General features: G+C 52.0%; 1 protein-coding gene and 1 pseudogene across 23 annotated transcripts; one reads left to right on the top strand and one right to left on the bottom strand.

Moving 5' to 3' along the window:
• Window positions 1-1,353: 1,353 nt before the first annotated feature.
• LOC118892556 lies at window positions 1,354-6,160 on the top strand (annotated as a pseudogene).
• RNF44 (ring finger protein 44) lies at window positions 5,402-22,015 on the bottom strand. Of its 23 annotated transcripts, none has more exons than XM_036847527.1 (13): window positions 21,768-21,900; window positions 20,867-21,040; window positions 19,585-19,651; window positions 10,730-10,881; window positions 10,332-10,521; window positions 9,972-10,139; window positions 9,391-9,567; window positions 9,123-9,284; window positions 8,916-9,040; window positions 8,512-8,599; window positions 8,302-8,423; window positions 8,066-8,165; window positions 5,402-6,485 (listed from the first exon to the last, which is right to left on the bottom strand). In XM_036847527.1, the coding sequence occupies exons 4-13, from the start codon at window positions 10,834-10,836 to the stop codon at window positions 6,279-6,281; spliced, it is 1,446 nt and encodes a 481-aa protein (XP_036703422.1). In that variant the 5' UTR covers window positions 10,837-10,881; window positions 19,585-19,651; window positions 20,867-21,040; window positions 21,768-21,900; the 3' UTR covers window positions 5,402-6,278. The 23 variants fall into 23 exon arrangements, 21 of the variants coding, with proteins under 21 accessions (XP_036703422.1, XP_036703425.1, XP_036703427.1 ...); XM_036847530.1 differs by lacking the exon at window positions 21,768-21,900 and adding an exon at window positions 21,597-21,745; XM_036847532.1 differs by lacking the exon at window positions 20,867-21,040.
• Between the last annotated feature and the right edge of the window lie 4,192 nt (window positions 22,016-26,207).

The following is a 26,207-nucleotide window of genomic DNA, read 5'->3' on the forward strand; positions in this document are numbered from 1 at the left end:
CCTGAATGTTCTACCTGTCAGCATACAAGCTGAGTTCAAAGGACACTGAGCCCAAAAGTGAGAGAGCATCCAGTCCTGGAGCTCCACCCTCCTCCCTCCAAGGACAACTTGTAGTGTGTGACCCTTGGAAAGATGTTGCCAATGACACCAACTGTTATTAAAATAAAGACACACTTTACTGGCAATTCATTCATTCAAAACAATGGCCACCATGGGCCAGGCATTGTTGTAGTTGGTGGCAGGCAGAGCTTTTGACAGAAAGGAGGTAACCACAATAACCTCTTACCCCCCGCCACTGCCACGCCTTACGTAGCAGAATCGCAGCCCAGAGATGATATGATTTTACTCTGATTCATAATGTCGAATATTTACCCAATTTCCCTTTCTTTACTTTTTATTTTGAAATAAATATAGATTTACAGGAAGTTCCAAAAACATCACAAAAAGGTCTTACGTACATTAATTTCCCTCAACGATAACATCTTGTATAAAACCAGAAAATTGACGTTGGCACCATCCACGGATTTTGCCAGTTTTACATATCCCATTTGTGTGGGTGTGTGTAGTTCTGTCAATTTCATCACCCGTGTAAATTCATGTAACCACACCATAATCAAGATATGGAACTGTTCCATCACCACAAAGATCTTGCTCCTGCTACCCCTTAGTAGTCACACACATCCCACCTTAGTCCCCCATCTCTAACCAACACCTGGCAATCACTAACCTATTCTCCATCTCTCTAATGGTGTCATTTCAACAGTATTGTAAAAATGGAATTATATGTCACCTTTGTGATTGGCTTTTTTCACTCAGCATAATTCCCTTGAGATCCTCCAAGTTGTCACATGTGTCAATAGTTCATTCCTGGTGACTTCCCTGGTGGTCCAGTGGTTAAGAACCCGCCTTCCAATGCGGGGGACGCGGGTTCGATCCCTGGTCAGGGAACTAAGATCCCACATGCCGCGGGGCAACTGAGCTGGCGCGGTCCAGAGCTAGAGAGAAGCCCGTGTGCCGCAACAAAAGATCCCACCTGCCCCAACTAAGACCCAACCAGCCATAAATAAATAAATAAATACTTTTTTTTTTTTTTTAACCGTTCATTCCTTTTCACTGCTAAGTGGTGTTCCACCATCTGGATGGACTGCAGTTTATCCATTTACTCATTGAAGGACAATTTGGGTTGTCCCAGTTTGGGGATATTAAGAATAAAAATGGCTATTGAACTCTTGGGTGTGTATTTTTTGAGTAGACACGTTTTCATTTTTCTGGGATAAAATGCCCAGGAGTGCAGTTGGTGGGTCATATAGTAAGTGCATGCTCAGTTTTATAAGAAAATGCTAGGCCGTTACCATGGTGAAGCTGGGCAAAGCGGCAGAGCAGGGGCTGCAGCAGCTCTTCAAGAGCGGCCAATTTGCCACTTGCTGGGGTTTTTTATGCCTCTCCTGGTTTACCCAGGATTTAAGAGGGGTGCAGATGCTGGGAATGGCTGAGCCAACCTATTTTGAGCTTACTTTGGGGATCAATGGCTATTTGGTCATCTGGATTTGGAAGCAATCAATGGACAGGAACAACATGGAAGGTGTGCGCTCTGGCTGGGATGAGCTGGAACAGCGCTCCCCAGCCAATGGCACAGGGCTCTCACTTCACAGATCCATCTCTACTGACTTATTTATGATAGACTGCATCAAAATTAGTATTTTAAACAAGGTTTTAAAATATAAAAAGGAAACTGCCAAACTATATGCCAGAGTAGCTGTGCTATTTAACATTCCCACCAAAAACGTATGAGAAATCAAATTTCTCTGTATCCTTGTCAGAATTTGACATTGTCACTATTATTTTAGTTGTTTTAATAGGTGTAATAATCTTATTGTGGTTTAACTTGTGTATCCCTAATGGCTAATGGTGTTGAACGCAATAAATATCCTTTGCTAAAATGTATGTTGATGTCTTTTGCCCATGTTTTAATTGGATTGATTTTCACTGAGTTTTGTGAGTTGTTTATATATCTGACATGAGTCCTTTGTCAGATATGTGACTTGCAAATTAGGTTTTAATTTTTTTTTTTTCCTTTTTTTTTTTTTTTTTAGGTTTTAATTTTTGATGAAGTTCAAGTTTCAGTTTTTTTCTTTTATGGACTTTTTCTTTTTTAACATCTTTATTGGAGTATAATTGCTTTACAATGGTGTGTTAGTTTCTGCTTTATAACAAAGTGAATCAGCTATACATATACATATATCCCCATTATCTCCTCCCTCTTGCGTCTCCCTCCCACCCGCCCTATCCCACCCCTCTAGGTGGTCACAAAGCACCGAGCTGATCTCCCTATGCGGCTGCTTCCCACTAGCTATTTTACATTTGGTAGTATATATAAGTCCATGCCACTCTCTCACTTCATCCCAGCGTACCCTTACCCCTCCCCGTGTCCTCCAGTCCATTCTCTACATCTGCGTCTTTATTCCTGTCCTGCCCCTAGGTTCTTCAGAACCATTTTTTTTTTTTTTTTAGATTCCATATATATGTGTTAGCATATGGTATTTGATTTTCTCTTTCTGACTTACTTCACTCTGTATGACAGACTATAGGTCCATCCACCTCACTACAAATAACTCAATTTCGTTTCTTTTTACGGCTAATATTCCACTGTATATATGTGCCACATCTTCTTTATCCATTCATCTGTCAATGGACACTTAGGTTGCTTCCATGTCCTGGCTATTGTAAATAGAGCTGCAATGAACATTGTGGTACATGACTCTTTTTGAATTATGGTTTTCTCAGGGTATATGCCCAGTGGTGAGATTGCTGGGTCGTATGGTAGTTCTATTTTTAGTTTTTTAAGGAACCTCCATACTGTTCTCCATAGTGGCTGTATCAATTTACATTCCCACCAACAGTGCAAGAGGGTTCCCTTTTCTCCACACCCTCTCCAGCATTTATCGTTTGTAGATTTTTTGATGATGGCCATTCTGACTGGTGTGAGGTAGTTTTGATTTGCATTTCTCTAATGATCAGTGATGTTGAGCATTATGGACTGTTTTGGGTATCATACCTAAGAACTCTTCACCTAGCCCTAGATCCCAGTGAAGATTTTCATTTGTTTTCTTCTAAACGTCTTCTAGTTTCATGTTTCACCTTTAAATTTATGATTTTTTTCTTTTTGCTTATGGCTATCCAATTACTCCAGTAATATTTGTTGAAAAAAACTATTCTTCATTGAATGTTCCAAAATCAGTTGGTTGTACTTGTGTGGGTCTATTTCTGGGTTCTTTATTCTGTTCCATTGATCTATTTGTCTATCCCTCTCCTGATAAACTGTCTTAATGCATCTCTACAGTGAAATATTACAATCAGGCAGAGTGATTCTTCTCACTTTATTCTTGTTTCTAAAAATTGTCTTAGCTACTCTGGTTTCTTTTGCCCTTACATGTAAATTTTAAAATAAGCATGGCAGTATGTCAAAAAAACCCACAAAACTTTGCTGGATTTTAATAGGAATTGCATTAAACCTAGAGATCAATTTGGGAAGAAATGACAATTTACTATGCTGTCTTCCAGTCCAAGAACATGACATGTTTCTCTATGTAGGTCTTTGCCTTGTTTCATCAGTGTTTTGTAGTTTTCAACATACAAGTCTTATGTTTTGTTAGATTTACACGTTTCTTTTGTCTTTCAAGTGATTGTAAATATTATCATCAGGTTTTTAATTTCCATTTCCATGTGTTCATTGCTAGTATATGGAAATAATACAATTAACTTTTGTATATTTATCTTATATCCTATGACCTGATGAACTCATTTAGTTCTAGTTATTTGTAGATTCCTTGGAATTTTCTACATAGATCTTCATCATATCATCTACAATAGAGTTAGTTTGATTTCTTCCATTTTAATCTGCATTCCTAATTTCATTTCCTTTTTCTTGCCTTGTTGTGCTGGCTAGGACTTCCAGTATGATGTTGAATAGAAGTGGTGAAAGCAGATATCCTTGCCTGTCCTGATCTCAGGGCTGGTAAGCACCTAGTCTTTCACATCATTAAGGATGATGTTAGCTGTAGGTTTTTGTATAGATGATCTTGCCAAGTTTTATCATGAATGAATGTTGAATTTTGGCCAAAAAAATTTTTTTGCATCCATTGATACAATCTGTGATTTTCCTTTCCTACAGGCTTTTTGAAATACTGAAAAAAAGCTTAGAGACTTCCCCATCTGACAGTTCGCTCAGACTGGGAACTCAGCTCCTACCACTGGTCTAGTTCACCATGCCCCAGTGTGCGCCAGAGAATGCAACTTGGCCTGGCATGTGGCCAAAGAAGCCCAATGTAGGAAATGCTGCCCGGAGTTATGTATCCACTGCTAGAGATTTACAACACACATCAGCATAGCCAAGGCTCAGAAAAGCCCTGCGATATAGGCTGTTATTCTCAACATGTAATTTCCCGAACTTATCTTACCAGAGTCCTTTTTTGCAGAAACGCCATTATGTTCCACAGGACTTTCTCTGAAACACACTTAGGTAACCACTCAACTGAGCCTGACCCTTATTTTGCCGATGATCCAAAGGTTGAAAGAGAAGTCCCCTGACCAAGGTCACAGATGATAGTGGCATCACAGACAGGCACAGCAGGTCTCCTTTGACATACTATCAAGTCAGCGGGCAGCCCTGCCATACCACAAGCCACCGTGGAGAAGAGGAACGTACCCACATCACCAGTCTGGCCCCTTTAGTGGCTCTCGGGCCCTTCGTCCCCACTGAGCTTGAGGATGAGGGGCTCAAATCCTTGTAGGTTCAGTGCGGCCCATGGGTGGGTGGGTATGTAATGCAGGCTGGGCCAGTCATGCTGTTCTAGCTCCCTAACAGTAGCACACGGTTCAGGGATGGGCGTGCAACCTGTTGGTCTAACAAGACTCCAGACCAGGAATTATTAGAATTACTGGGGGGGAAACAGTTTTTGCATGGAGATGATGCTAAATTAGAAGAAACTGAGCTAGAGTTACCAGGAAGCACCAGGCAGAACAAAGCTGTAAGATGAAGAGATACCTGGTTCCTTAGGACACGCCTGAGCCCCATCTGGTCAGGCTGAAGCAGAACCTCCCTCCAGAACTTAAATGACAGACTAGTTAAGTGCCATTTCCCTCAAACCAGTTAGATGGAATCCTGTCGGTTGCCAACAGAATCCTAATTTGCCCATGAAGCAGTCTGGCCCGGAGCAAGCTGTCACTTAACTGGCCCCGTAGATCCCTCTCCATCAGGAGGTATCATTTTCCCCAAGATTCCACAGCGAAGAACAATCTTTTCTGGCCCCCTCATCCCTGTCCCCTACCCACTCTCAGACCGACACCCCCACCCGCACTTCCCATCAAAAGGACGAGAACACAGGCAGCCAAAGGCAGCTTGGGCAGTACTCGATATACATCATACATTTATTATTAGTGAATATCCCTCTGAAATCAGCAACAATATTAAAAAAAATAATGATTGCACTACTTGGTCAAGCAGAACTAGCAAGTTTCATTTTAAAAAAAGTACAAATCTGTTAAAAATTTCAATCAGTATACACATATATAATACAACATACTAGTTATGTTAAATGCTACAAACCAATGTGAATCCAATGGAATGGAGAAAACCACACATTTAAGCTTTAAGAACCATTTTTTTCTCTATATATTAGCATTTTCTCAAATACATACATGGGAAAAATGAGGTAACTGTAAAATGTGCAAGGAACAGGGCTCCCCAAATTACATATATTTATATATATATATGTAATTATATATATATATACATATATATATATGTATATATATATATATATATGTATATATAAAAGACCTTTCTTTCTAACACAGAACACAGGCGCTGGGCCCAGCCAGGGCTGGGGGACAGCACCCACTGTCATGCCTAGGCCAGAAGTTGGTAAATAAAAGAGTAAACAATGACAAGCCCCCACCACAGGAAATCATTGGTAACATGGCATCTATAGCAAGGTCGGCAAATCACAAACATCCTAAATAATTGTTTTATAAATCTTTTTTTTTTAACTTTTTTTTTTTTTAATGTTGTGTTTCCCCCCCAATAGCTGCTCGTTGGAATCACTGCTGCAGTCAACACACCATCCGTGAGCCTGTTTCCGCCTGCCCCAGGAACTGTTAAGGGTTTCGAAAACCTTTTTTTTGGGGGGTGGGGAAGGGAGGGGGTCGGAGAGGGTAGTTCTCTGTGTAAAACAGGTGGGGTTTCAACACTGCTATAAATATAGAAATGTCACCTGGAGTTATATACAGTAAGACTCTGGGTTCTCCATGGGGTGGGGCCAGGCTGATGGGGCCCCACGGCGGGCTGGGGGGAGGCGGGGGGCCAGGGCCGCTGCGGGAGAACGAGGGTGGTTGGAGCATCCCTGAGGCAGCAGGCGCCAGGGGCTGCCTGCTAGGATGTGCCGGCCCCACACGCGGTTCGTTCGGGGCAGCAACCCCAGCGGGGGCTGAGGAAGAAACGGAATGGGACCTGGGTGGGCGAGGGTAGGGAGCTTGGCCAGACCCTCCGGGGGCTCCTCCAGGTCTTGGAGGGCAGGGCTCAGGCTGGGAGGGGGCCCCTGGAGGCGGGGTCCACACCCTCCTTGGACCCTGTCCTCCTGGGACTTCCCTGGAGGAGACACGCCCAGGCAGGTGGGAGACAGGCCCTGGCTAGAGAGGGAGAAATGCCCTGAAAAGCGTACGGTCCCGGTAGGCTCTGGGGACGTGTGCAGTACAGTGCATGGCAGTTATCAGCTGAGCACAGACCCCCCCCCCCGCCCCCCTCAAACCCCACCCATGACCGACAGCCGCCCGGCCCCGCCCCAGCCGCGCACATGCATGCAGACCAGGCGGCACCACCAGACCATTCCCTGCCCCTGGGCACTTGGTCCTGGTTGGTCCCTATACACCCCCCCATTAAACCAAAAGAAAATAAATTGTTTAAAAAAATCCACACCCTCAAATCCTACACGCGATTTCGGGCCAAATGAATAAACAAAAACTGCTGCTCCTCACGTTCATGCAAAACGACAGAGAGGGGAGATCGGGCATGGGTCTGGGCCCTGTCACCGCCAGGCAGAGGCGGCCACCTGCAACACAGGAAATCACTCTCCCTGGCCTGGTCCAGGCTCCCTCAGGATACATGCCGCCCTGGGTCAGGGCCTGCCTCCCACCTGCTTGGGAGGTTGGCTCTGATGCCCTCCAGCCTGGGCTTGGGGCAGGAATGTTGTGCCCGAGGTTATGGTGCTCTAGGGAGCCAGCCCCAACCCACAGCAACCTGGGTGGGGCTGGCTGCCTGAGTCTGTCTGGGGTCAAGGCAGGAGAACCCACTGGCCTCCTGCCACCATCTGGCCACGGCTGTCAGTGCCACCTGAGCAGAGACCACACCACTTCAGTGCAAGAGACCAGGCGACCCAGGACAGCACCCCCTTTGCCCATCCCGGGGCCAAGGATCTCCACCAGCCACACGAGGGGGATGAACCCCTGGCTCCCAGTGCCGGCAGGGAGAGGAGACAGACCCGAGGGCAAACAGGAGAAAGACTGAGTTAGGGACTCTCAGGCCACTCCCTGGCAGGCGTCTTTTAGACTGGTGGGCAAATGGGGAGGGAGTCTTTGGAGCTTGGCAAATGCAAGGGCTTATTGCAGGGGCTTCTCTCGGGCTGACCCTGGCACCAGCTCTGGAGATGCAGGCAGGAACGGCAGGGCAGGCCTGGGCCACGCCCTCCCCGGGCCCCCGGAGTTTCCAGAGCTTTGGGCAGGGTTCTCCTGGGTGGCTGTGGACCTCACTCAGCCTCCCTGGGCACCTCGGAAGCGTCAGCCCGACAAATGGGACACGTCCGGTTGGCCTGGGGGGAGCAGCCACACATCAGGCTCCACTCTCACCGGACTCCCATCCCATCCGGGGCTGTTTCGCTGCCCGGTGGGGACCTGGCTCCCTGAGTGGAGCCGGAACTTCTGGATGCTGAAGAGGACACGAAGGGAAGCCCTCCAGTCCACCCCCCTCCCTCGCCACACCAGGAACACCTGGGAGCGGGCGTGGCTACGTTACCTTCAACCACTTGTCAACACACTTGGTGTGGAACTCGTGGTTGCAGGGGAGGACCCGGAGCAGCTGCCGTGCCTCGAAGTCGCTGAAGCAGACGACACACCTGGGAGGAGGGCACAGAGCGTCACCCGCACACTGAGGGCGAGGGCAGGTTCGCGGCAGAGCACGAAGCCCTACCCTGGGAAGACCGCAACCCATCTGTGCTCACACAGAGGCAGGAGGGGGCGCAGGGCACTCACAGCGTCTGCTCTGACTGGTGGCTGTCGGGATGAAAGCGGTACGATGGAAGTTGCTCGATGTCCGCTTTGGTGAGGCCGCGAGGCTTGGCATCTCCCAGCCGCTCTGCCAGGTTCAGGAGGGCCTGGACATGTGCAGGAGGGGAGGGTCAGTGGCAGCCAGGGCTGGAAGTCCCCCAAGCCCCCACCTCCCAGGACAGGGCTCCACGGGACCTCATAGTTCTCCATCTCCACGTCATCCACATCAAGATCCAGGCTGATGGTGGGCCCCATTGCTGTTGGTGACATTGGCAGCATCGAGCTAGGGGGAGATAGGTACGCGGGCCCGGGGTCAAGGTCAGTAGGCATAAGGGGCGCAGAGCTGTTCCCGACTCCCGCCACGAAACAAAGCCCAGAACTCTGCACTGTTCACACCAGGGACCCCAGTGTCTGTCCCAAGATGCCGCAGTAGGGCAGGGAGCCCAGCTGGTGAGCGTGAGTGTGCATGTGTGGTTTGGCGGGGATGCTAGGTGGCTCGAGAGGCCCCGGGGCCCCACGGGGCTGTGTTTGGGTCTAACCACTAGAGGCCCCAGGAGAACAGGGCGCCACAGCTCTGGGGCAGATGTGCAGGTACTTACAGGAAGTAGGGCAGGAAGCTGGGGTAGTATGGTGGTGGCGGAGGCGGCGGGGGTGGCGGCGGGAGCGGCTGTTGCAGGCGGTATCTCTGGGTGCTCAGTCTCCGGGGCAGCATGTGGGAATATGGCTGCGAGAGGGGGGCCAGGTGCATGTCAGCCACAGGCCTGTCTCCCGGTCACCCTAGATCCTGGGTGGGGGGTGGCACTTACCACACCAAAGGACAGCTCCTGGTGCAGGGTATCATGGGGCAGGTAGTGCAGGGGCACAGACGGGGACAGAGTTGGGCCCGGGGCAGAGGTGGAGTAGGTGAAGCTCCCCAGGGGGTGCTGATCCCCCCGCAGGTCCACGTCACTGTCAAGGCGCTGCAGGGGCTGGAAGAAGCAGAGGTGGGTCAGCAGAGTCAGTGACAAGGGAAGCTCCCACTTCCCTGCCCCACTTGCCATCCCCTCTAGCATCAGACCCATCGCTCAGACTCACCATACGTGGGTGCTGGGTCTGCAGCGACACAAACTGCCCAAGAGGCGCCATATGAGCGGGCTGGGGGTGTGGGGCTGGCGGTGGAGGGTGCAGGATATAGTGGTCACTGGAGATAAGGTGGGGGTAGGCCTGATAGGGCACAGGGAGCTGCTGCATGGTACACGCCTGGATCAGCTGCTGAGAAAGAGGGCAGAGGCTGGAGAATGGTCTTCTGGGCTCTGGGCTGGGTCTGCTTGTGGCTGGGCCAGGGGCCATTCCACCCAGCGAGCGGTCCCAATCAAAGGCCTCTGGACCATCCATACCTGGCCTAGACCTCCCAGGCAGGATGTTTTGCTCTTAAGGCCCACAGTTACCACTCCAAACCATAAAGCAGGCACTGGGAGCAGGGAGGTCCCTGAACTCTGAAGTGCTCTCCCACTGGACGTGAACGCACGTACGCCGTTCTGGACGGGGCTGTGGCCTGGAGCCGAGTAGACACTGACAGCCTGGATGGGCGCTGTAAGCTCAGCTCAGTTCTGACACTGGCCTGTGCCTGGGGCCTTCAGGTGGGGGTGGGGCAGGAGGCCCAGGCGCTCACTCACCGGGGGCGGGAGGCAGCAGAGGGGATAGTGCTGCCCGCTGAACATCACGGAGCATGCTGGGAGCTGCTGGGTGCTGCAGCCAGGGATGTGTTGGCCTGTAGGCAAGGGGAAGCCTTGGGTCGTCACTGTGGTGACTGTGTAGGACAGAGGGACAGGTCCCTGGTGCACCTGCAGGAGGAGAGAGACCCAGGAACTGTAGGGAGGCCACTCGGCTGCCCCCAGGTGAAAAGGAAAGTCCTGCCGGGCCAGCTCTGGTGAAGGTGAAGTCAGGGCTTGCTCCCTCTGCTCCCCAGACTGGCTCGCCAGAGGCCAGGGGCAGCGGGGCGTGGGCGTGGGCATGGGGGGGGTGGTTCCGCTTACCTGCTCGTGGAGATCAACCATGAACGGGCTCTGCTGGGAGGTTGGGTGCAGCATTCGGGGGCTCCCGCCGGCAGGAGCCGAGGCTCGGCGCTCCTCTACGGGGAGGTATGCTGGTCGGGTTGGCGGCTGCTGGGAGGGTAAGCGCTCATCCTGGGTAGGTGGGCTGGCCAGGGGGCCCTCACGGCCAGGGCTGCACCACAGAGAGGAAGCCCCAGTAGCACTGACGGGGGCCGCTCATTCACAGAGCATGGAGAGAAGCCAAGGTCACTACCCACTGGGGAAGGAAGACAGCTCAGGGCCCTGTGCCCTACCACCCCTGGCCCCTGTGCCCCAGCCCAGGCTGACAGCTCCAGTACCAGGGGCTCCGGGCTCCACAGGACTGGGAGGTTCCCTCCTACCTTCCCCAGAGCTGGCCTGGGCTGCTGCTGGGTCCTGCAGAGAATCGCCGCTGACCCACAGGGGCAGAGGGCAGCCACCTAGTCACTGCCAGAGCCCATGGCTGCATCAGGGGAGGCAGAGGGGTGGAGGGGCTGGGCCAGGGCTCACAACCCTAGGAAGCAAACCAACAAAGGAACTAAGGTACAGAGAAGTCCAGTCCCTTGCTCCATTAGGGGTCGGGGAGACAGAATTAAACCTCTGCAGCCTGGTTCCAGAGGCCATTGATGCCCACCACACCCTGGGCTCCCCAGGCAGCGCTGCGCTCTAGCACTAGAGTTCAGGTTTGGCCTGCAGGGAGTCCAGGCCTTAGTTTCCTGCTCTGTGAAATGAGATCAGGGTCCACCTCAGGGTAAGTTCAGAGGACTGGCTGGCATGCTTTCAGGCCAGGGGGCTCTGGTAAGGCTCCCTCAGGGTGGGGTCTCCAGGAAACCCTGTCCTGGCGTGGGGATCTACAACTCTGACCTCTAGGTAACTGGGGCTCCTGAGGGGACTCCAGCGTCCTCCCTTCTGTCTGGTTGGCTCAAGATGGATTGCAAACAGGCCTGGGGCCTAGTTCTCCTTCCACTGGTAACAGGTGAGACGTTCTGACTGGTTCTTGCCCTCGGGGTTCCCAGTCCAAGACAAGTCAGTACAGTCGTTCCTCAGTATCCACGAGGGATTGGTTCCAGGACCCCCATGATACCAAAATCCGAGGATGTTTAAGTCCCTTATATAAAATGGTATAATATTCGCATATAATCTACACACATCCTCCCATGGACTTTAAATCATTTCTACATTACTTATGATACCTAATACAATGTAAATGCTATATAAATATGATGTAAATGCTATGTAAGTGACAAATTCAAGTTTTGCTTTTTGCAACTTTATGGAATTTTTTTCCCTAAGTATTTTAAATCTGCAATTGGTTACATCCATGGATGTGGAACCCATGGATAGAGAGGGCCGACTGAATACATTCTTTCCATAATCTCTTCCCAAAGTGCCTACCCAAATGGGACTTCACCTACTCTTCAAGTAAGGTATTGTTAGCTTCATTTTGCAGAAGAGAAAACTGAGGCTCAGAGACAAAAGGACTCGCCCAAGGCCTCACAATAAGTGTCAAAGCTGGGAGGTGGGCTGACTACCAGCCTCTTGCTGCACACTGATGCTGAAGGGGTCCAGCCCAAGGGTTCTGGCAGGACGCGATGAAGGAAGTCAACCTCTGGTGAACTGATGGGTCTGGCGTGTAGCCAGGCCCTTTGTATGTGGGGGGAGTGCGTGCAAACCTGACCCAACACAGCCCCCAAGTGGGAGGTGGGGCTTGCTGAGAAAAAAGAGGAAGCAAGAACCTAAACCTAAGGGAGGAAGTTGAGTGAGAATGGGGCGGGGCAGGAGCTAGGGTCCAGGTGGGGGAAGTTGGGGGGACCATTCATTAACTCCGGAGGTTGGAATGAGGCCCTGGCAGGGAAGACTCTGACCTGTCAGGCCCTGCAACGCTGAAGGGTGCATCCAACAGGACCAGCCTTTGGCTGTTCCTGCCACAGGCAACCCTGCCACCATCTAACAAAACTCCTATGCTTCCTTCATACCCAGCTTTAAGTGTCGCCTCCCTGCTAACACAGCTAGGGAACCGGTGTACTGTCCCCTCAACACCTTGTTCCTTTCCTCTGTGCTGGGCTTTACGTGCATGGGCCCTGACTTTCAAAATGAGCCTGAAAGGGAGGCTCTTCTCCACTTCATAAGACAGCACAGGGCCAAGACCACAGCCACAGTAGAGCTGAAATTCACATTTCTCCCGCCCAACCTGGGCTCCAGCACTTGGCAGAGGGGCGGGCAGGGCCCACAGGCAGGGCCCAGTGACCAGCTTGTGTCCAGCACAGGGCAGGCCTGATGTGGTAAATGCACACTGGAGAGCCAATTACATAGGTCTAAGGCCATGCCTGGCAGCAGTGAAGTTAGTGCCAATGATTAAAAACTGGGACATAAAAAAATCTGTCCTTTCAGTGTGTTGTGTGTGAGGGGGGAGGAAGGAAGCAGAAAATCTGGTCCCACTGGGCCCTCATTTCTGCTTGACCCACCTCACTCTGGGCATGAGTTTTCTCTCCAGGCCACGCCAGGCCCATTCCTTGCCTGCCCACCACAGGTGACTGGGGTCGTGAGCCCCCAGCGTGGGCCAAGTGCATATCCTTACACTCATGTGTACACACACAGCCTCCTTGATTCCTGCTGATAATCCAGCCGAGCAAACAGAGGCCAAGAGAGACTCAGAGGAAACCCCTAAATAACTGAAACAACAGACTCCTGACCCACCCAAGATTTTTGGATCAGAATCTTTGGAGGGTTGGGGAACAAGGGCACCTAGATTTCTACTAAATTCCCCAGCAGTTTCTACAGCACAGGCAGGTGTTTGAGAACCTCTGTTCTAACTGACCTCAGAGATCCTGGGAGCCCACAGTCCTGCCTATGAGGAGTATTAACAAGAACTACAATACTTCCCATGTGCCATCCTAATAAGTCCTCATAGCAACCCTCAGAAGTAGGCATGCTGAGGCTCAGAGAAGTGAGGTCCAAGGCCAGTCAGTTGGAGTTGTGAGTGCACTGGGACATGGCAGTGGCCTCAACTGCTCCTCTTGCGCCAGGCTGTCTTGCTGAAGTCCGGGCAGTGTCACGGCTCAGGGGTGCAGAATCACAGAGGCCTAGGCCCATGGGAATCTGCTCTGGCCAGCCTCTTCAAGCACACCCACACCTCAGGAAAGGAAGTGGCAAGAAGCTGAGAAACCCAACCACCAGACAGAAGGCCTCTAGCTGTGGCTGATGGTGCCAAAGATGACAGTGTTGACCCTTGCATTCTTACACACAATACCCTGACTTCTGGCCAGAGTCTTGGCTGAGGATTGGGCACATCGCCTCCACTCTCTGAGCCTCAGTTTATTCATCTGTAAAATGGGAATAGCCCAATAATCGCCTCCCAGGACTGCTCAAAGGCCGCTGCAGTGATTTGTAAAGCTTAGGTGTGAATGATCACTATCAGAAAATACGACAGGCTGACCTTCACTCCCACCCCCAAAGCAGCTTAAAGATGCTACTTTAAGCTCTGCAGGAGGCAGCTGGGAAACATGCCTCCCTCAGGGAATATCCCCTCCCAGCTGGCAAGGGAGGGGACCCTGGTTCTTGACTGGAGACAGAGATGGCCCATGGGGAACTCACCCACTTCACAGTTGAGTAAGCTGAGACCAGGAGAAAGGAAGTAACTTGCTGCAGACCACAAAGCCAAAGAGGGACAGAGTTAGTCCTGGCTGGCCCCCTAGGCCCAGATTTCCTCAACCCCTGACTCTCATTACCATCAGTAACCTCAAGAATTACCTAATGCCAATTCTCTACTGCAGGCCCTAAAGGAGATCAGGAGAGCTTTCTCTTTCAGGCATCCTGACTAGACCTATTGTGGAAAGAAGCAAGTAAGGCCCAGAGCTGGAGCAGCAACTTGCTCAAGGTCAAACAACAAGGCCACCACCTAACTGCTCTGCCTTTCACCACACCTCCTCTGCGCTGGGCTCTCAGTGAGGTCTCCGTAAAAGGGTCTTCAGGGTCCCTAAATCCAATCTTGCCCAGAAGCAGGGACTGCACCTTGCATCCACCCCCTCCCCCAGGAGGCAGCCAACTCCCTACTTCCTATCCCCATCCTGGTCTAGGGAGACCCTGACATATCATTTGGGCCTGGGGGCTGTTTGCAGGTACAGGGACTGTTTTGCAGATAAGCCGAGTCAGGTCCTGAGAACAGGAGCAGACTCAGGCCGGCTGAGAAGCCCCCCCTCCCACCCCTCAAAAAAGAGGCGGGCTGGGCCCAGCACTGACTGGTGGGCAAGCAGAGCTCCCCAACTGTGGGGCCTGGAGGCAGCTGAGAGCAGGACCACCAGGCTGCGAGCTAAGAGTTGTTGGCCAGCCCAGACTCCCTGGGTGACCTTGGTCAAGGAAATCTTCCCTTCTGTGAGCCTCAGTTGCCACAACTGTAAAATGGGAGTGGAAATCTCTCCTTCCCAGAGCTCCCAAATAAAGCCACAAGAGGCAAGACGCAAAAAACCAGGTAGTCACATTACTGGGGGAGGAAACCAGTGTCCCTGAGGAGCAGGCCCCTTCTCAGTGTGGGCCAGGAGCAGGTTGCGGGGTTCGGGGAGCTTCCTCAGCCATCCCTCCCTGGGACTGGGGACGGGGGTGGGGAGGACGTGGTACAGATACTCGCCCAGAGAGGGGCCTCCCTCGTCCCCCTTTCACTCCTTTGTGCCGGGCTCGGAGGGACATCGGGGGCTGGAGGCCATACTGCGGCGTCGGGGCCAGAGCGCTGTGACTTTAAGAGCCGAGGATCCCGGACCATGTGCTCGGCGTGAGACAAAAGCAACAACAAAGGAAGTGGCGGCGGCAGGGGGAGGGGGCGGCTCCTTCCTCTCCAACCGCAGCGCTCTGCCTCTGGAGAAGGGAGACTCGGCCTGGCCTTGGGGGGCGCTGGGGGTGGGGAGGGGTCCCGGATTCTAGAGGCCTCGCCGTCCCCCCTACGGACTGCCCGTAATTAACTCCTGCAGAGCCAGCTAGATCACAGCCCCCAGTCCCAGGGGAAGGGGGGCAGGAATTCCATGGATGCGGAAATCGGGAGTTGGGGGCTCTGGCCCCGACTCACCTTCGGCCGCCTGGCCACACGTTGACTCCTTTGTTCCCGATCTAGGACGGCTAAGCTGGCAGGGGGCGGGGGGCTGGGAGTGTGCTGCCTGGACCCTTTAAGAGCCCCCGCCCTGAGGAACAATGTGCTCCCTTCCCCACCCACCCGGTCCGGGGGCAGTCCGGCTCTTCCGGGGCCCTCTTTCTTTGTTGTCCGTCCGCCGGGCGTCTGCCTCGCGAGGCCCACACGCGGTCAGTCTCTCGGCCCAGGCCCTCGGGGAGCGGGAGGCGGCGCAGGACGCGGCCGGGCTTGCGCAGCTGCCGGCGGCTGGCCCTTTAAGAACTGTCCGCGGCGGCAGCGGAATGTAACAAACCCCACATTTGATTCACAACATTCGAAGCGGCGGGCTCGCGCGCCGGGAGGGAGGGGGGCTCGCGGGGGCGCGCCGGGAGGTTCCGGCAAACAGTAGCCGGCTGCTCCCCGCGAGGGTCCCGCCCCTTGCTAAGAGTTCCGCCCCTCGGGGGCGCCAAGAGCCAATCATTCGCCGAGACTCGGCACGTGATTAGTGGGCCGCCATCTTGGAAGCAGATTTTTTTTTTCTTAAACCCCCTTCTCGCCCCCACCTCCTCACTTAAAGTGCCCGCAGCCATCACAGGAAAGGGGCGGGGCCACATGGTCTGACCTAAAGATGGGAGACCCCGCGGTAAGCAACACAAATTGGCTGTAACTCTAACTTGCTATGCAAACTCACGAATCACTCATGCTTCTGAGGCTCAGTTTCCCCGCCAGAGAAGTGGGTCCCGCCGGGAGAGCCGCAGCCAGGACTTACTGTGTCATGGTCCCCTCCTCGGGACGGCGCCTGGGACACAAGTGCAATGGACCTGATCTTCGAAGGGGCAGGAGCGGCTCTTAAGCCAGTCCGAGTGGTTAGGAAGGCTCTAACAGCCCTGGGCCGGCAACCTCCCCGGAGATGACGTCAGCCCCGAAAGCTACTGCGCCGCGATGACATCATGGCCTGGCCGCCTCGCATCTCCTTGTTTATACTGCGCGGTGGCTTTAAAAAGTTGGGAGGGGCTGGATGGCCCAACGAACCAATAATGGGCAACCCATGCAAATAAGCGAACGCTTGTCGGGAAGGAGGATTGGCCCGGCTCGCGTTGACGTCACAGAGACATTTAACCACCCCGCCCCCAGCGTGGCCAGGGAAAAGGGCGGGGAACAGTTTGAAGCTGGAGCAGCAATCGTCCCGCGCTCTAATTGCTCTAGGCGAGGCCTCGGAGAGCTCCCTGCTTAGGGGGAATTGGGGAACTAAACCCAATTAAGTCTTTAGTTTTCTACTGTACTCCTCCTAGCAATTATGAGACGGATTACTACAACCTGCCCATTTTACAGATGGGTAGAGAGAATCAAGAGGGGTGTCATTCACCCCAGGTTACACAGTGAGGAAGAGTGGCAGAGCAGATACTTGAACCCAAGCCAAAGCCGAGCGTCGTTCCCCTTTGCCTCGATGCCTCCCCAGGCAGACATTATACAAAGTGGGGTATTATCTCTACATCGATAGAAAAAAAAAAAAAAAAAGCTGGGAGCTGGGAACAGGCCAAATAAATTATGCATATAATCAATAACTGGACTCCTCTGTATGCAGCTGCACTGACATAGGGCTACCTCCAGCACAGCCCTAAACAAGATACCAGCACAAAATGTTAAACATTTGTTAAGTCTGTGTGGTGGGGTTGCTGGGGGTGTGTGTGTGATTTTCTATGCTTCTTTGGTATATTTCATAATCTCAAATTTAAAAACTGAAAGATACTGAACAGTGTAACAGTATCAATGTTTTTAAAAATTGGATATATACAGTATCTGTATATAGAATATTTCTGGAAGGATATACAGGAAACTTATTAATAACTGTCCTCAGGGGGAACTGGAGGAGAGCACTGGGTCAGGATAGACTTTTTATTGTATATGCTTTTGTACATTTGCTCCTTCAAAACAAAACAAAACAAAAAAAAACTCTATACAGTATAACCTACTGAAAATTCTAAAGAAAATTACTGTGAAAGAGTATGTTTTAAATATTTTAAGCCATAAAAAACTTGTGTTCCTTTAGAGTCAGAAATCCCCCTTTGGGAAGGGTATCCAGTGGAAACAATCCAGAAGGAAGTTGGGGAACAGATATGCTTATCCAAGTGTTGTTTAGACCAGCAACAATCTGACACCACACTGTGGATGGCAGCCAGCAACACAATGACTGAAAATGGTACCCACTTGCTGTTTGCATATCTCTAAGGACAGAAGATCAAATTCATGATGCAGTGCTACAGATGTTACCTGGAATGCCAAACTCTATCCATCATAGTTAAACTATGTGTGCATGACAATAAATGGGGATGCCTTTTTCTAACCATCTCCTTATCAGCAACTCTCCCTTCTCCTAAATCCCTTCCAACCTTTTATTTTTCTCACTCTGTAAAAGCAATCAGAAAATCCTTCCCACATTCAAAGTGCCTACATTGTTAAGACCACCCCCTGCTTGCCTGTGTAGGGATAGAACCTGCAATGGCTCCCTAATGCCTGGCTTTCAGGGCTGTGCTTAACAAGACAAGCTTCCCCTACCAAACTTTTCAGGCTCACCTCTCCCCAGCCTCTCTCCCACGACCATGGCAGTGCTCCCTCTGGCCTTCCCTGCCTGAGATGCCCTCTCTCTTCCTTTCTACCAATCCATTCCTCTTCTCTGTCCCTTGAGGCTCAGCTCCCATCTCACCTCTTATAGGAAGCTGTGAAGTCTCTAGCTTGTACTGAACTCCTCTGTCTCTGAACTCAGGCCTAGATGCACCCTGACCTTCACTTCATGCCATTTAATTTGCACACAACCCTGACATGATTGCTTCGTGTCTCACTCAATAATCTCCTCCTGGGCTTCCCTGGTGGCACAGTGGTTAAGAATCTGCCTGCCAAAGCAGGGGACACGCGTTCGAGCCCTGGTCCGGGAAGATCCCACTTGCCGTGGAGCAACGAAGCCTGTGCGCCACAACTACTGAGCCTGTGCTCTACAGCCCGTGCGCCACAACAACTGAGCCCGCGTGCCGCAACTACCGAAGCTGGCGCGCCTAGAGCCTGTGCTCTGCAACGAGAAGCCACTGCAACGAGAAGCCCACGCACCGCAACGAAACGTAGCCCCCGCTCGCCACAACTAGAGAAAGCCCGTGCGCAGCAGCGAAGACCCAACGCAGCCAAAAATAAATAAATAAATAAAGAATCTCCTCCTGGCGGAAGAGGACTCAGCATTTTTAAGTGCACTGACATCCAGCCTTTACTGAGAGGCAGACACCACAGCGGTAACCAGTCTCATTTTATGGGTGAGGATCTGAGGCTCAAGGAGTGACTTGCCCGAGGCCACAATGTGAAAATCCTTTACCACTCCCCACCCTCAGAAAGCGACTCCAGTAACTACTCCACAATCCAGTTACTCCTTTGAAGCCACCAAGACTCTGACTGTGCCATTCTCTGTCTAAAATGTCCTCAACACCCCTACTCACCTCTGGCCAAACCCTGCTCAACCTTTGGGGCTCAGCTCAAAGGCTGCCTCCTCGGAGCCTCTCCTGACCATCTCCTGGCTTCTTCAATATACAGCATGACTATTATTACACCACATCAGGATGGCAGAAGGTATCTCCATGGGACTGCTCTCCCTATCCGCAGCAGGGCCTGGCTCACACTTCCCTGGATGCCCAAGGAAGGGACTCTGTATTGCCCTTCCTTGCCCCTGATGCTTCAGGGCCAGGAAATCCTTGCCCTGCGTTCTCTCATGCATGACCCTCTGGTTTACGCCCCCTGGGAGGCCCTCAGTAGATTCCCACAGACCTCTGGGTTCCCCCCAGGACCGGAGGCCAATAACACATCTCCCTCTGAAAAACCTTGCTGGGTGCATGCAGAATCACTCTGGACCAAGAGGGAAGGAGGCTCAATTTTACCAGATTTACCAGAGAAGCCAGAAGTCTGGACTTTCCTCTCAGGTTCACTGACAAGTCTTATGCTGTGGAACCCCAACGTGGGCCCACGGCCTGCACACCTACTATGTGCCCCATTCTTATCACCCCACCCCCACCCCCTTGAAGGCAGGTTCTGTTACTTTCATCTTACACAGATGAGGAAAGTGGCTAAGGAAATGACTCCCCTTACCACAGATCCCAGAAGTGTGGCCCAGGTAGGGGTGGCTCACTCTTGCCCAGGCATCTGCCTCGAAGTTCTGTGGAGAAATCAGGGTTCTAGAGTCTTCTGCATGATCTGGGCAAGTCCCACCCTGATCATCTCATTGGTCCTCCCAATGACCTAAGAGCTAGGTACCAGTGTTTGCTCCATTTTACAGATGAGGAAGCTTGGGCAAGAGAGGATATGATTCACCCACCATCACACAGCCATCGAGGGGCAAACCTGGGGTCACATTTTAATCGAACATTAAGTTTGCTGCATGCAACGCAAATGCCAACACAGGGTCCCCAAGTGTTGCTCAATAATCAAAAGCACAGATGTCCTGGGGCAAGAGACTCTCCAGATCCCAGAGTGCAAGAGTGGCAGAGAGGGATTTGAATCCTGGTCCCTCGAGTGCAAAGTACTGGATGCTACATTCCACCTTCCACTCCCAGGCCTCCTCTGCAGGAGATGGGAGGGATTCTGTGCACGCAGGAAGAAGGCGGGGTCATCGGTTCCTGCTGGGGCCCTCTCCTGCTCCATCTGCCTACCTAAGACCTGGACAGCTGGCTGCCTCCTTCCCTCCATCAGGATCAGAAAGTACTCCACTCCTTTTTTCTAAGACCCCTCAAACTCTCCTCCAGATGCAGGGCCTTCCCAAGTGGAGCTGGCAGAACATAGAGATTGAGGGACCATCCAGGGACACACAACACAGCCTGGTAAAGCCAGCTCAGGACACAGACCTCCCAGCTACCCCAGGGCATCAGACTTGAGCCTCACACTCCAGGCTGGGGGTTGACAGGCCCCCTGCCAAGTCCTCTCCACTCAGGGCAGGCCTGAACACACCTGAGCCCCAAGCTTTGGCTCCCCTAAAAAGCAGAGGCTGTTTGTGCATATGGGGGAGGGCAGAGTGTCTGTAAAGGTGTTCCCAGGTCTGGGTTCAGGGCTGCAGCACTCTGGCTCCAGCTTTGAGACTTGGTCACTTATGTGGTCTCACTCTTCCTCAGTCTCATCTGTAAAACCAGTATGATGACAACACTAACGATAGATGACATTTACTGAGCACTTAATGTGTGTAGCACTGCTGTTCATCTCCTATAGGCTACTGAGGGGGCAGGCATACACTGATGGTTAAATACAGAGCCTCTGAAGCCAGCCCACCGAGGCTTGGACCCTGGCTCTGCCTTTTATCAGCTTGGTGACCTTGAGGAAGTCACTACCTCTATGAGGCTCACAGTTTATCCAGGTGTAAAATGGGGGTGATTACACCTACCTCAGTGAGTCAATAGTGGCTCTCACTTGTGTGTGCATCTTCGGCGGTACCTGCCTGGCTTTCTGGGTCTGGGTCTGCGCTTGAATGTGTGAGCTTTGAGGGTAGGGCGTTGGGAGGGGCTCCCCTTTCTGACTACCTCCCCGCTGTAGCTCTCACCACTGGAACCCGCAGGGTCTGCAGAGGAAGGAGCAGGTACCGTCACCACATCATCCGGTGATGAAAGTCGGGGGCTGTAAGAGTGGGGGTGCCTGGCAGACCCAGGGAGAGATGAGACCAGCCGAATTCCCCATTTTCCCTTCATCCAAGGCCAGCTTCCTACACCCACGTCGCCTTCCTGCCCCCGACACCATCTCGACTCGGGCTTAATAGCCCTCAGGCAACAGAAGGTGTGACCTTGGACAAGACACAGACCCTCTGGAGCCCCCGCCTTCCTACGCCCTCAAAGCAGTAACCAAGCCGCTGGCGCGCGGCGGTCTGTTTCCCGGACCCGCAGCCGCCCCAGGGCAGGGCTCGGGTCGCTCTGGATCCCCAGCGGCTGGGACAAGGAGCGCTGGTAAAGTGTTTGGGACAGCCGTGACGAGGCCAAAGGACTGCAGCTCTGTCCCGGACGCCTGGGGCCCAGCCGAAGCCGACACTCGCCAGGGGTTGCGATCGGGGCATGCGTGGGGCGCAGGGCACGCTGGGACTCGTAGTTCCCAGGGGCTCCCCGTACTGGGGCTCTTAGACCTACCAGGCGGAGCAGCTCCCGGCCCGGGACAGCGAGCTCCAGCCCTGCGGACGCAGGCAGCGGCCTCGCTGGAAGTCCCCGTGCTACAATGCCAGCCCGCGGCCGCCCCCTATCGCTCCGTCTCTCTGGCCCCGCGCCTGGGGCGCACGGCGCAGGGTCCAGGCCGGGCGTTACCTGGGGCCGCGGCGGGGCTCCACCCCCACCGGGAGGCCGGCGCGTCGCTCCCGCTGCAGCCGGGGGTCCCGGTCCCGCTGCGGCTCGCGCCGCCTGCCGCGGCCCCCCTCTGGCCCCAGGCAGTGGAACCGTCCACGAACCTCTTTGCCCGGGCGCGCGCAGGCGCGCGCGAGGTCCACGCCGGCTACGCAGCTTCACCCTCCCTCCCGCGAGCGTAAGGAAGTACCTGGACTGCACCAAGCGCGCGGGAGCGGAGGGTGGGAGGAGGAGGAGCGTGTTTCGGCCACGCCCACTCAGTGTCCGGCGGCAAAGGGCGCGCAAGGGCAAAGAGTCCAGGGCCTGGCCTCCCAGCCGCCCCGTTACTACTGTGTGCCCTTGGCGAGTGACTAAATAGGAAATATAATACGACTCCATGGTCGTTCAAAGAACCTTCCCTTCGCGGACAGTTTGTTCCCCTCCCTCAGCCTCGGAATTGTGTGTGTGTGGGTGTGTGTGTGTGTGTGTCAAGGATACATATACAAAGAGCAAAGACTATGGGGTCAGCAGTTCTTGGTTCCTCCCTTTGTGTCGTTCTCTGAGCTTCAGTTTCTTCGTCTGTGAAATGTGAGCGATGATACCGCCTTTGGGCGGTAGGGAGACTAGTGATAAGAGAATGCGTATGCCCATGGCTAGAGCTAGCCTGGACCAGAGCGTGGCTGATACCTGCTCAGGCCCGGCATCCCCAGTCCCAGAGGGGATCGCCGCTGCCTGCATCCTTGGGTGTAATTAGCCGACGAGGACTACAACTTCCAGTGCGCCCCGCTCCGACTGGGTCGTCCCGGGAGTTGTAGTCCCTGAAGTCCTCACCTCTCAGAGGCTGCCCTCAGGAGGCCCCCTTTTCTCAGCCCAGGACTTGGCACCTCTGCAGAGGGCTGTTTTAGACCCGCTGCCTCGAGGCCGATTTGTTTTTTAAAGCTTGCATTTGTTGAGCTCTTTCCATGTGCCAAACAATAGTCTAAGTGCTTAAAATGAATTAACTTAGTTGGTCCATAAAGTCCAGCAGCCCAGTGAGGGAATATTATTATTGTCCCTGTTTTATAGATTTGAAACCGAGACATAGCCAGCTAAGGGATTTTGCTAGGAAGCGACAGGGCTCAGGCGGGACATTCAGAGGCTGCTTTCTACCCCACTCTGGTTCATCCTTTAACAAACAAGTTTATTTGTTTTTTGGGTTTTTTTTGTTTGTATTTGTGTTTTTGTTTTTGTTTTTTTCTTTTTAAATCAGAACTACATTAAAGCCTAATTTAGGGTATACTTTGTAACTCTACAGTAAAATAAACAAATCTTACGTGTATAGCTTAGTGCCTTCTTCATAAATGTATACCTCTGTATAACTAAAATCCAATCAAGATCTAGAAAATTTTCATCACCTCAGAAAGTTTCCTCTCACCCCCTTCGAGTCAATTTACTCTGGTCATAACTATCGATCTGGTTCCTATCACTATAGATTTGTTTTTCATGTTTAGAACTTCATGTCAATGGAATGGCTGACTGTATAAATACTGCCTTCTTTCATTCTGCATCATGTTTTTTGAGATCCAACTGGTGTTGTGTATCAGTAGTCTGTCCTTTTTTTGCCCCCAGCTCTACTGAGATCTAAGTGACATATAACATTGCATAAGTTTAAGGTGTACAATATTATTCGATACATGTATATATTGCAAAATGTTTCCCAAAATAAGGTTAGTTAACACATCCTTCACCTACACAGTTGCCATTTTGTTGTTGTTTCGGTGAGAACATTAAAGCTCTACTCTCATAGCGACTTTCAAGTATAAGATAGATCCAGGGCTTCCCTGGTGGCACAGAGGTTGAGAATCCACCTGACAATGCAGGGGATACGGGTTTGAGCCCTGGTCCATGAAGGTCCCACATGCCATGGAGCAACTAAGCCCATGTGCCACAACTACTGAAGCCCGTGCGCCTAGAGCCGGTGCTCCACAACAAGAGAAGCCACCGCAATGAGAAGCCCGCACACCGTGGCGAAGAGTGGCCCCCGCTCACCACAACTAGAGAAAGCCCGTGCGCAGCAACGAGGACCCAACACAGCCAAAAATAAATAAATAAAAACAAATAAATTTATTTAAAAAAAAGATAGATACAGTACTGTTAACTATAGTCACCTTGCTGTACATTAGATCCCTAGACCTTACTCATCTTATAACTGAAAGTTTGTATCTTTTGAGCAACACCTCCCAGTTTCCCCCAGCCCACAGCTCCTGGCGAACACCATTCTACAACCTGTTTCTATGTATTTGACTTTAAAAAAAAAAAGGTCTACACATAAGTGAGATCATGCAGTGCTTGTCTTTCTTTATCTGGCTTATTTCACTTAGGAAGGTGCCCTCCAGGACTATCCATATGGTCACAAATGGCAAGATTTCTTTACTTTTTATGGCTGAATAATATTCCATTGTGTGTGTGTGTATATATATATATATATATATATATATATATATATATATATATATATATATATATCACAGTTTCTTTATCCATTCATCTACTGCTGGACACTTAGGTTGTTTTCAAGTCTTGGCTATTGTGAATAATACTACAATGAGCACAGGTAAGTTTTTTGTTTTTTTGTTTTTGTTTTGTTGTGTTTGTTTTTTAACTTGCTGGCTAGTAATTCATTGTATGAATGTACAGTAGTTTTTGAAACCCAATCCTTTGAACAAATGACCCCTGAGTTCCAGCCACCTTGGTCTTTCAGTTCCCCTGAGGGCCCGGTTCTTTCCACAGTGGGGTTTGGACACACTGTTCCCTCTGCCTGGGCTTCCCTTTCCTTCCTCTTGGCCTGGCCTACTCTGCTCTCATACAGAGTCTCCCTCAGTGGGGGCAGGGGTGCTCGTGCCCACCCCACCAGTGCCCAACGCCAAGCACAGTGCCTGGCCAAGGTGAGCAGTAAGCCCCTGTCTGTTGAATGGACACAGAAGTGGCAGGGGACCCCAGGAGGGCCGTGTGACACCAGGTTGCATTCCTAGAGGGCTCAGAGGCCTGTTCCATCTCAGAGCTCCACGAACTGGACTGACAGAAAACAAGCACATGTTATTTCACTTCCCCCTATTTTCCTGATGTGGAAACTGAGGCTCAGAAGTGGAGAGTCGTTTGCCCTAGGGCACACAGCCAGGAAGGGACAGAGCTGGAATGGGAACCCAGGTCTGCCTGGCCACAATGCGGGCCTGGGATGGTGGTGGTGGGGAGTGATGGGAAGAGCCCGAGGGAAGGCCCTGGGGGAGTTGTCCCAGAGCAGAGGGGGGAAGTGGGGCCTGGCGCTCCCAAAAGTCCAGCCCCGTGGAAGTGGCCGGGCAGCTCTCAACTCAATAAAGCAAATACAGTTGGGGCCATAGAGTGGAGGTCATGGGATGAGGTGAGCTCCCCATCACTGGAGGTGTGCAAGCCGTGGCAGAACAGCCCCTTGGAAGGGGTCCTTTAGAGGGACTGTGTGCCCTGGGAAGGGGCTCAGTGGTCTGGAGGGAGGTGAGGAGTTGGTCTTATGGGTCCCCAAATTCTTTCTAAGGTGGGAGGTTGTCTCTGACACCAAGGGGCTCCTCTTGGGCTGGTCCCTCAGCTGTAAGACAGAGCGATGAAAGAAACTTTTACTCTGCAAAGCTGTGTGCAACAGGGAGGGATGACTGGAAGGTTGAGGAGGGATCAGACAGATGCACAAAAAAGAGCCACACTCAGCCCAGGCTCTCTAGGTCACCTCTGAAGCTGCACGCTGTGGGGGAGGGGTGGTACCTCCATGTTGCTGATGAAGAAGTGGCAGCTCAGAGATGAGTGACTTGTCGGACATCATACAGCTGGTCAGAGGGCAAGTGAGGACTTGATTTCAGCTTGATCAATTTCTGAGCATATAGTGAGTGCCCGCAGTAGGTTGCCAGCAAAGACAAGCAATGAGAAATTTTTCTGATCAAAACTTTTAAAAACCACACCCCTGAGACAGTGGCTACAAAGGATCCCTGATGTGTGTCTGAATTGCTACCTCAGGTGCACACCTCTTTATCACTTGCCCTGTGCTGGTGCTTTACCATGTTACCTGTTTCATTTTTATAACAAACCTATGAGTTGGTTTCTGCTGTTGTGCCCATTTTACAGATGAGGACTTTGAGGGTCAGGGAGATGAACTCCCTTGCCCAAGGCCCCCAACTGGTAAACGGTAGGGAGATGATTAGGACCAAGGTCATCTGAGTCCACATTCTGGCCTCTTAGCCCTACTGTGTGCCTGGCCGTCCGCCAGTACCCAAAACTGACTCTGGGTCTGGATCTGTGACTCAGACCTGGATCATCACAGCCCAGAGCCAAGTGAGCTTTTCAGGCTGCCTTGTGGCAGGCAGACAGGTGCCCCTTGAGATGGTAATGGCACCATCTGGCCACACCCGGCTCATCCACACACTG

This window comes from Balaenoptera musculus, chromosome 3 (assembly GCF_009873245.2).
Source record: "Balaenoptera musculus isolate JJ_BM4_2016_0621 chromosome 3, mBalMus1.pri.v3, whole genome shotgun sequence".
Taxonomy (NCBI): domain Eukaryota; kingdom Metazoa; phylum Chordata; class Mammalia; order Artiodactyla; family Balaenopteridae; genus Balaenoptera; species Balaenoptera musculus.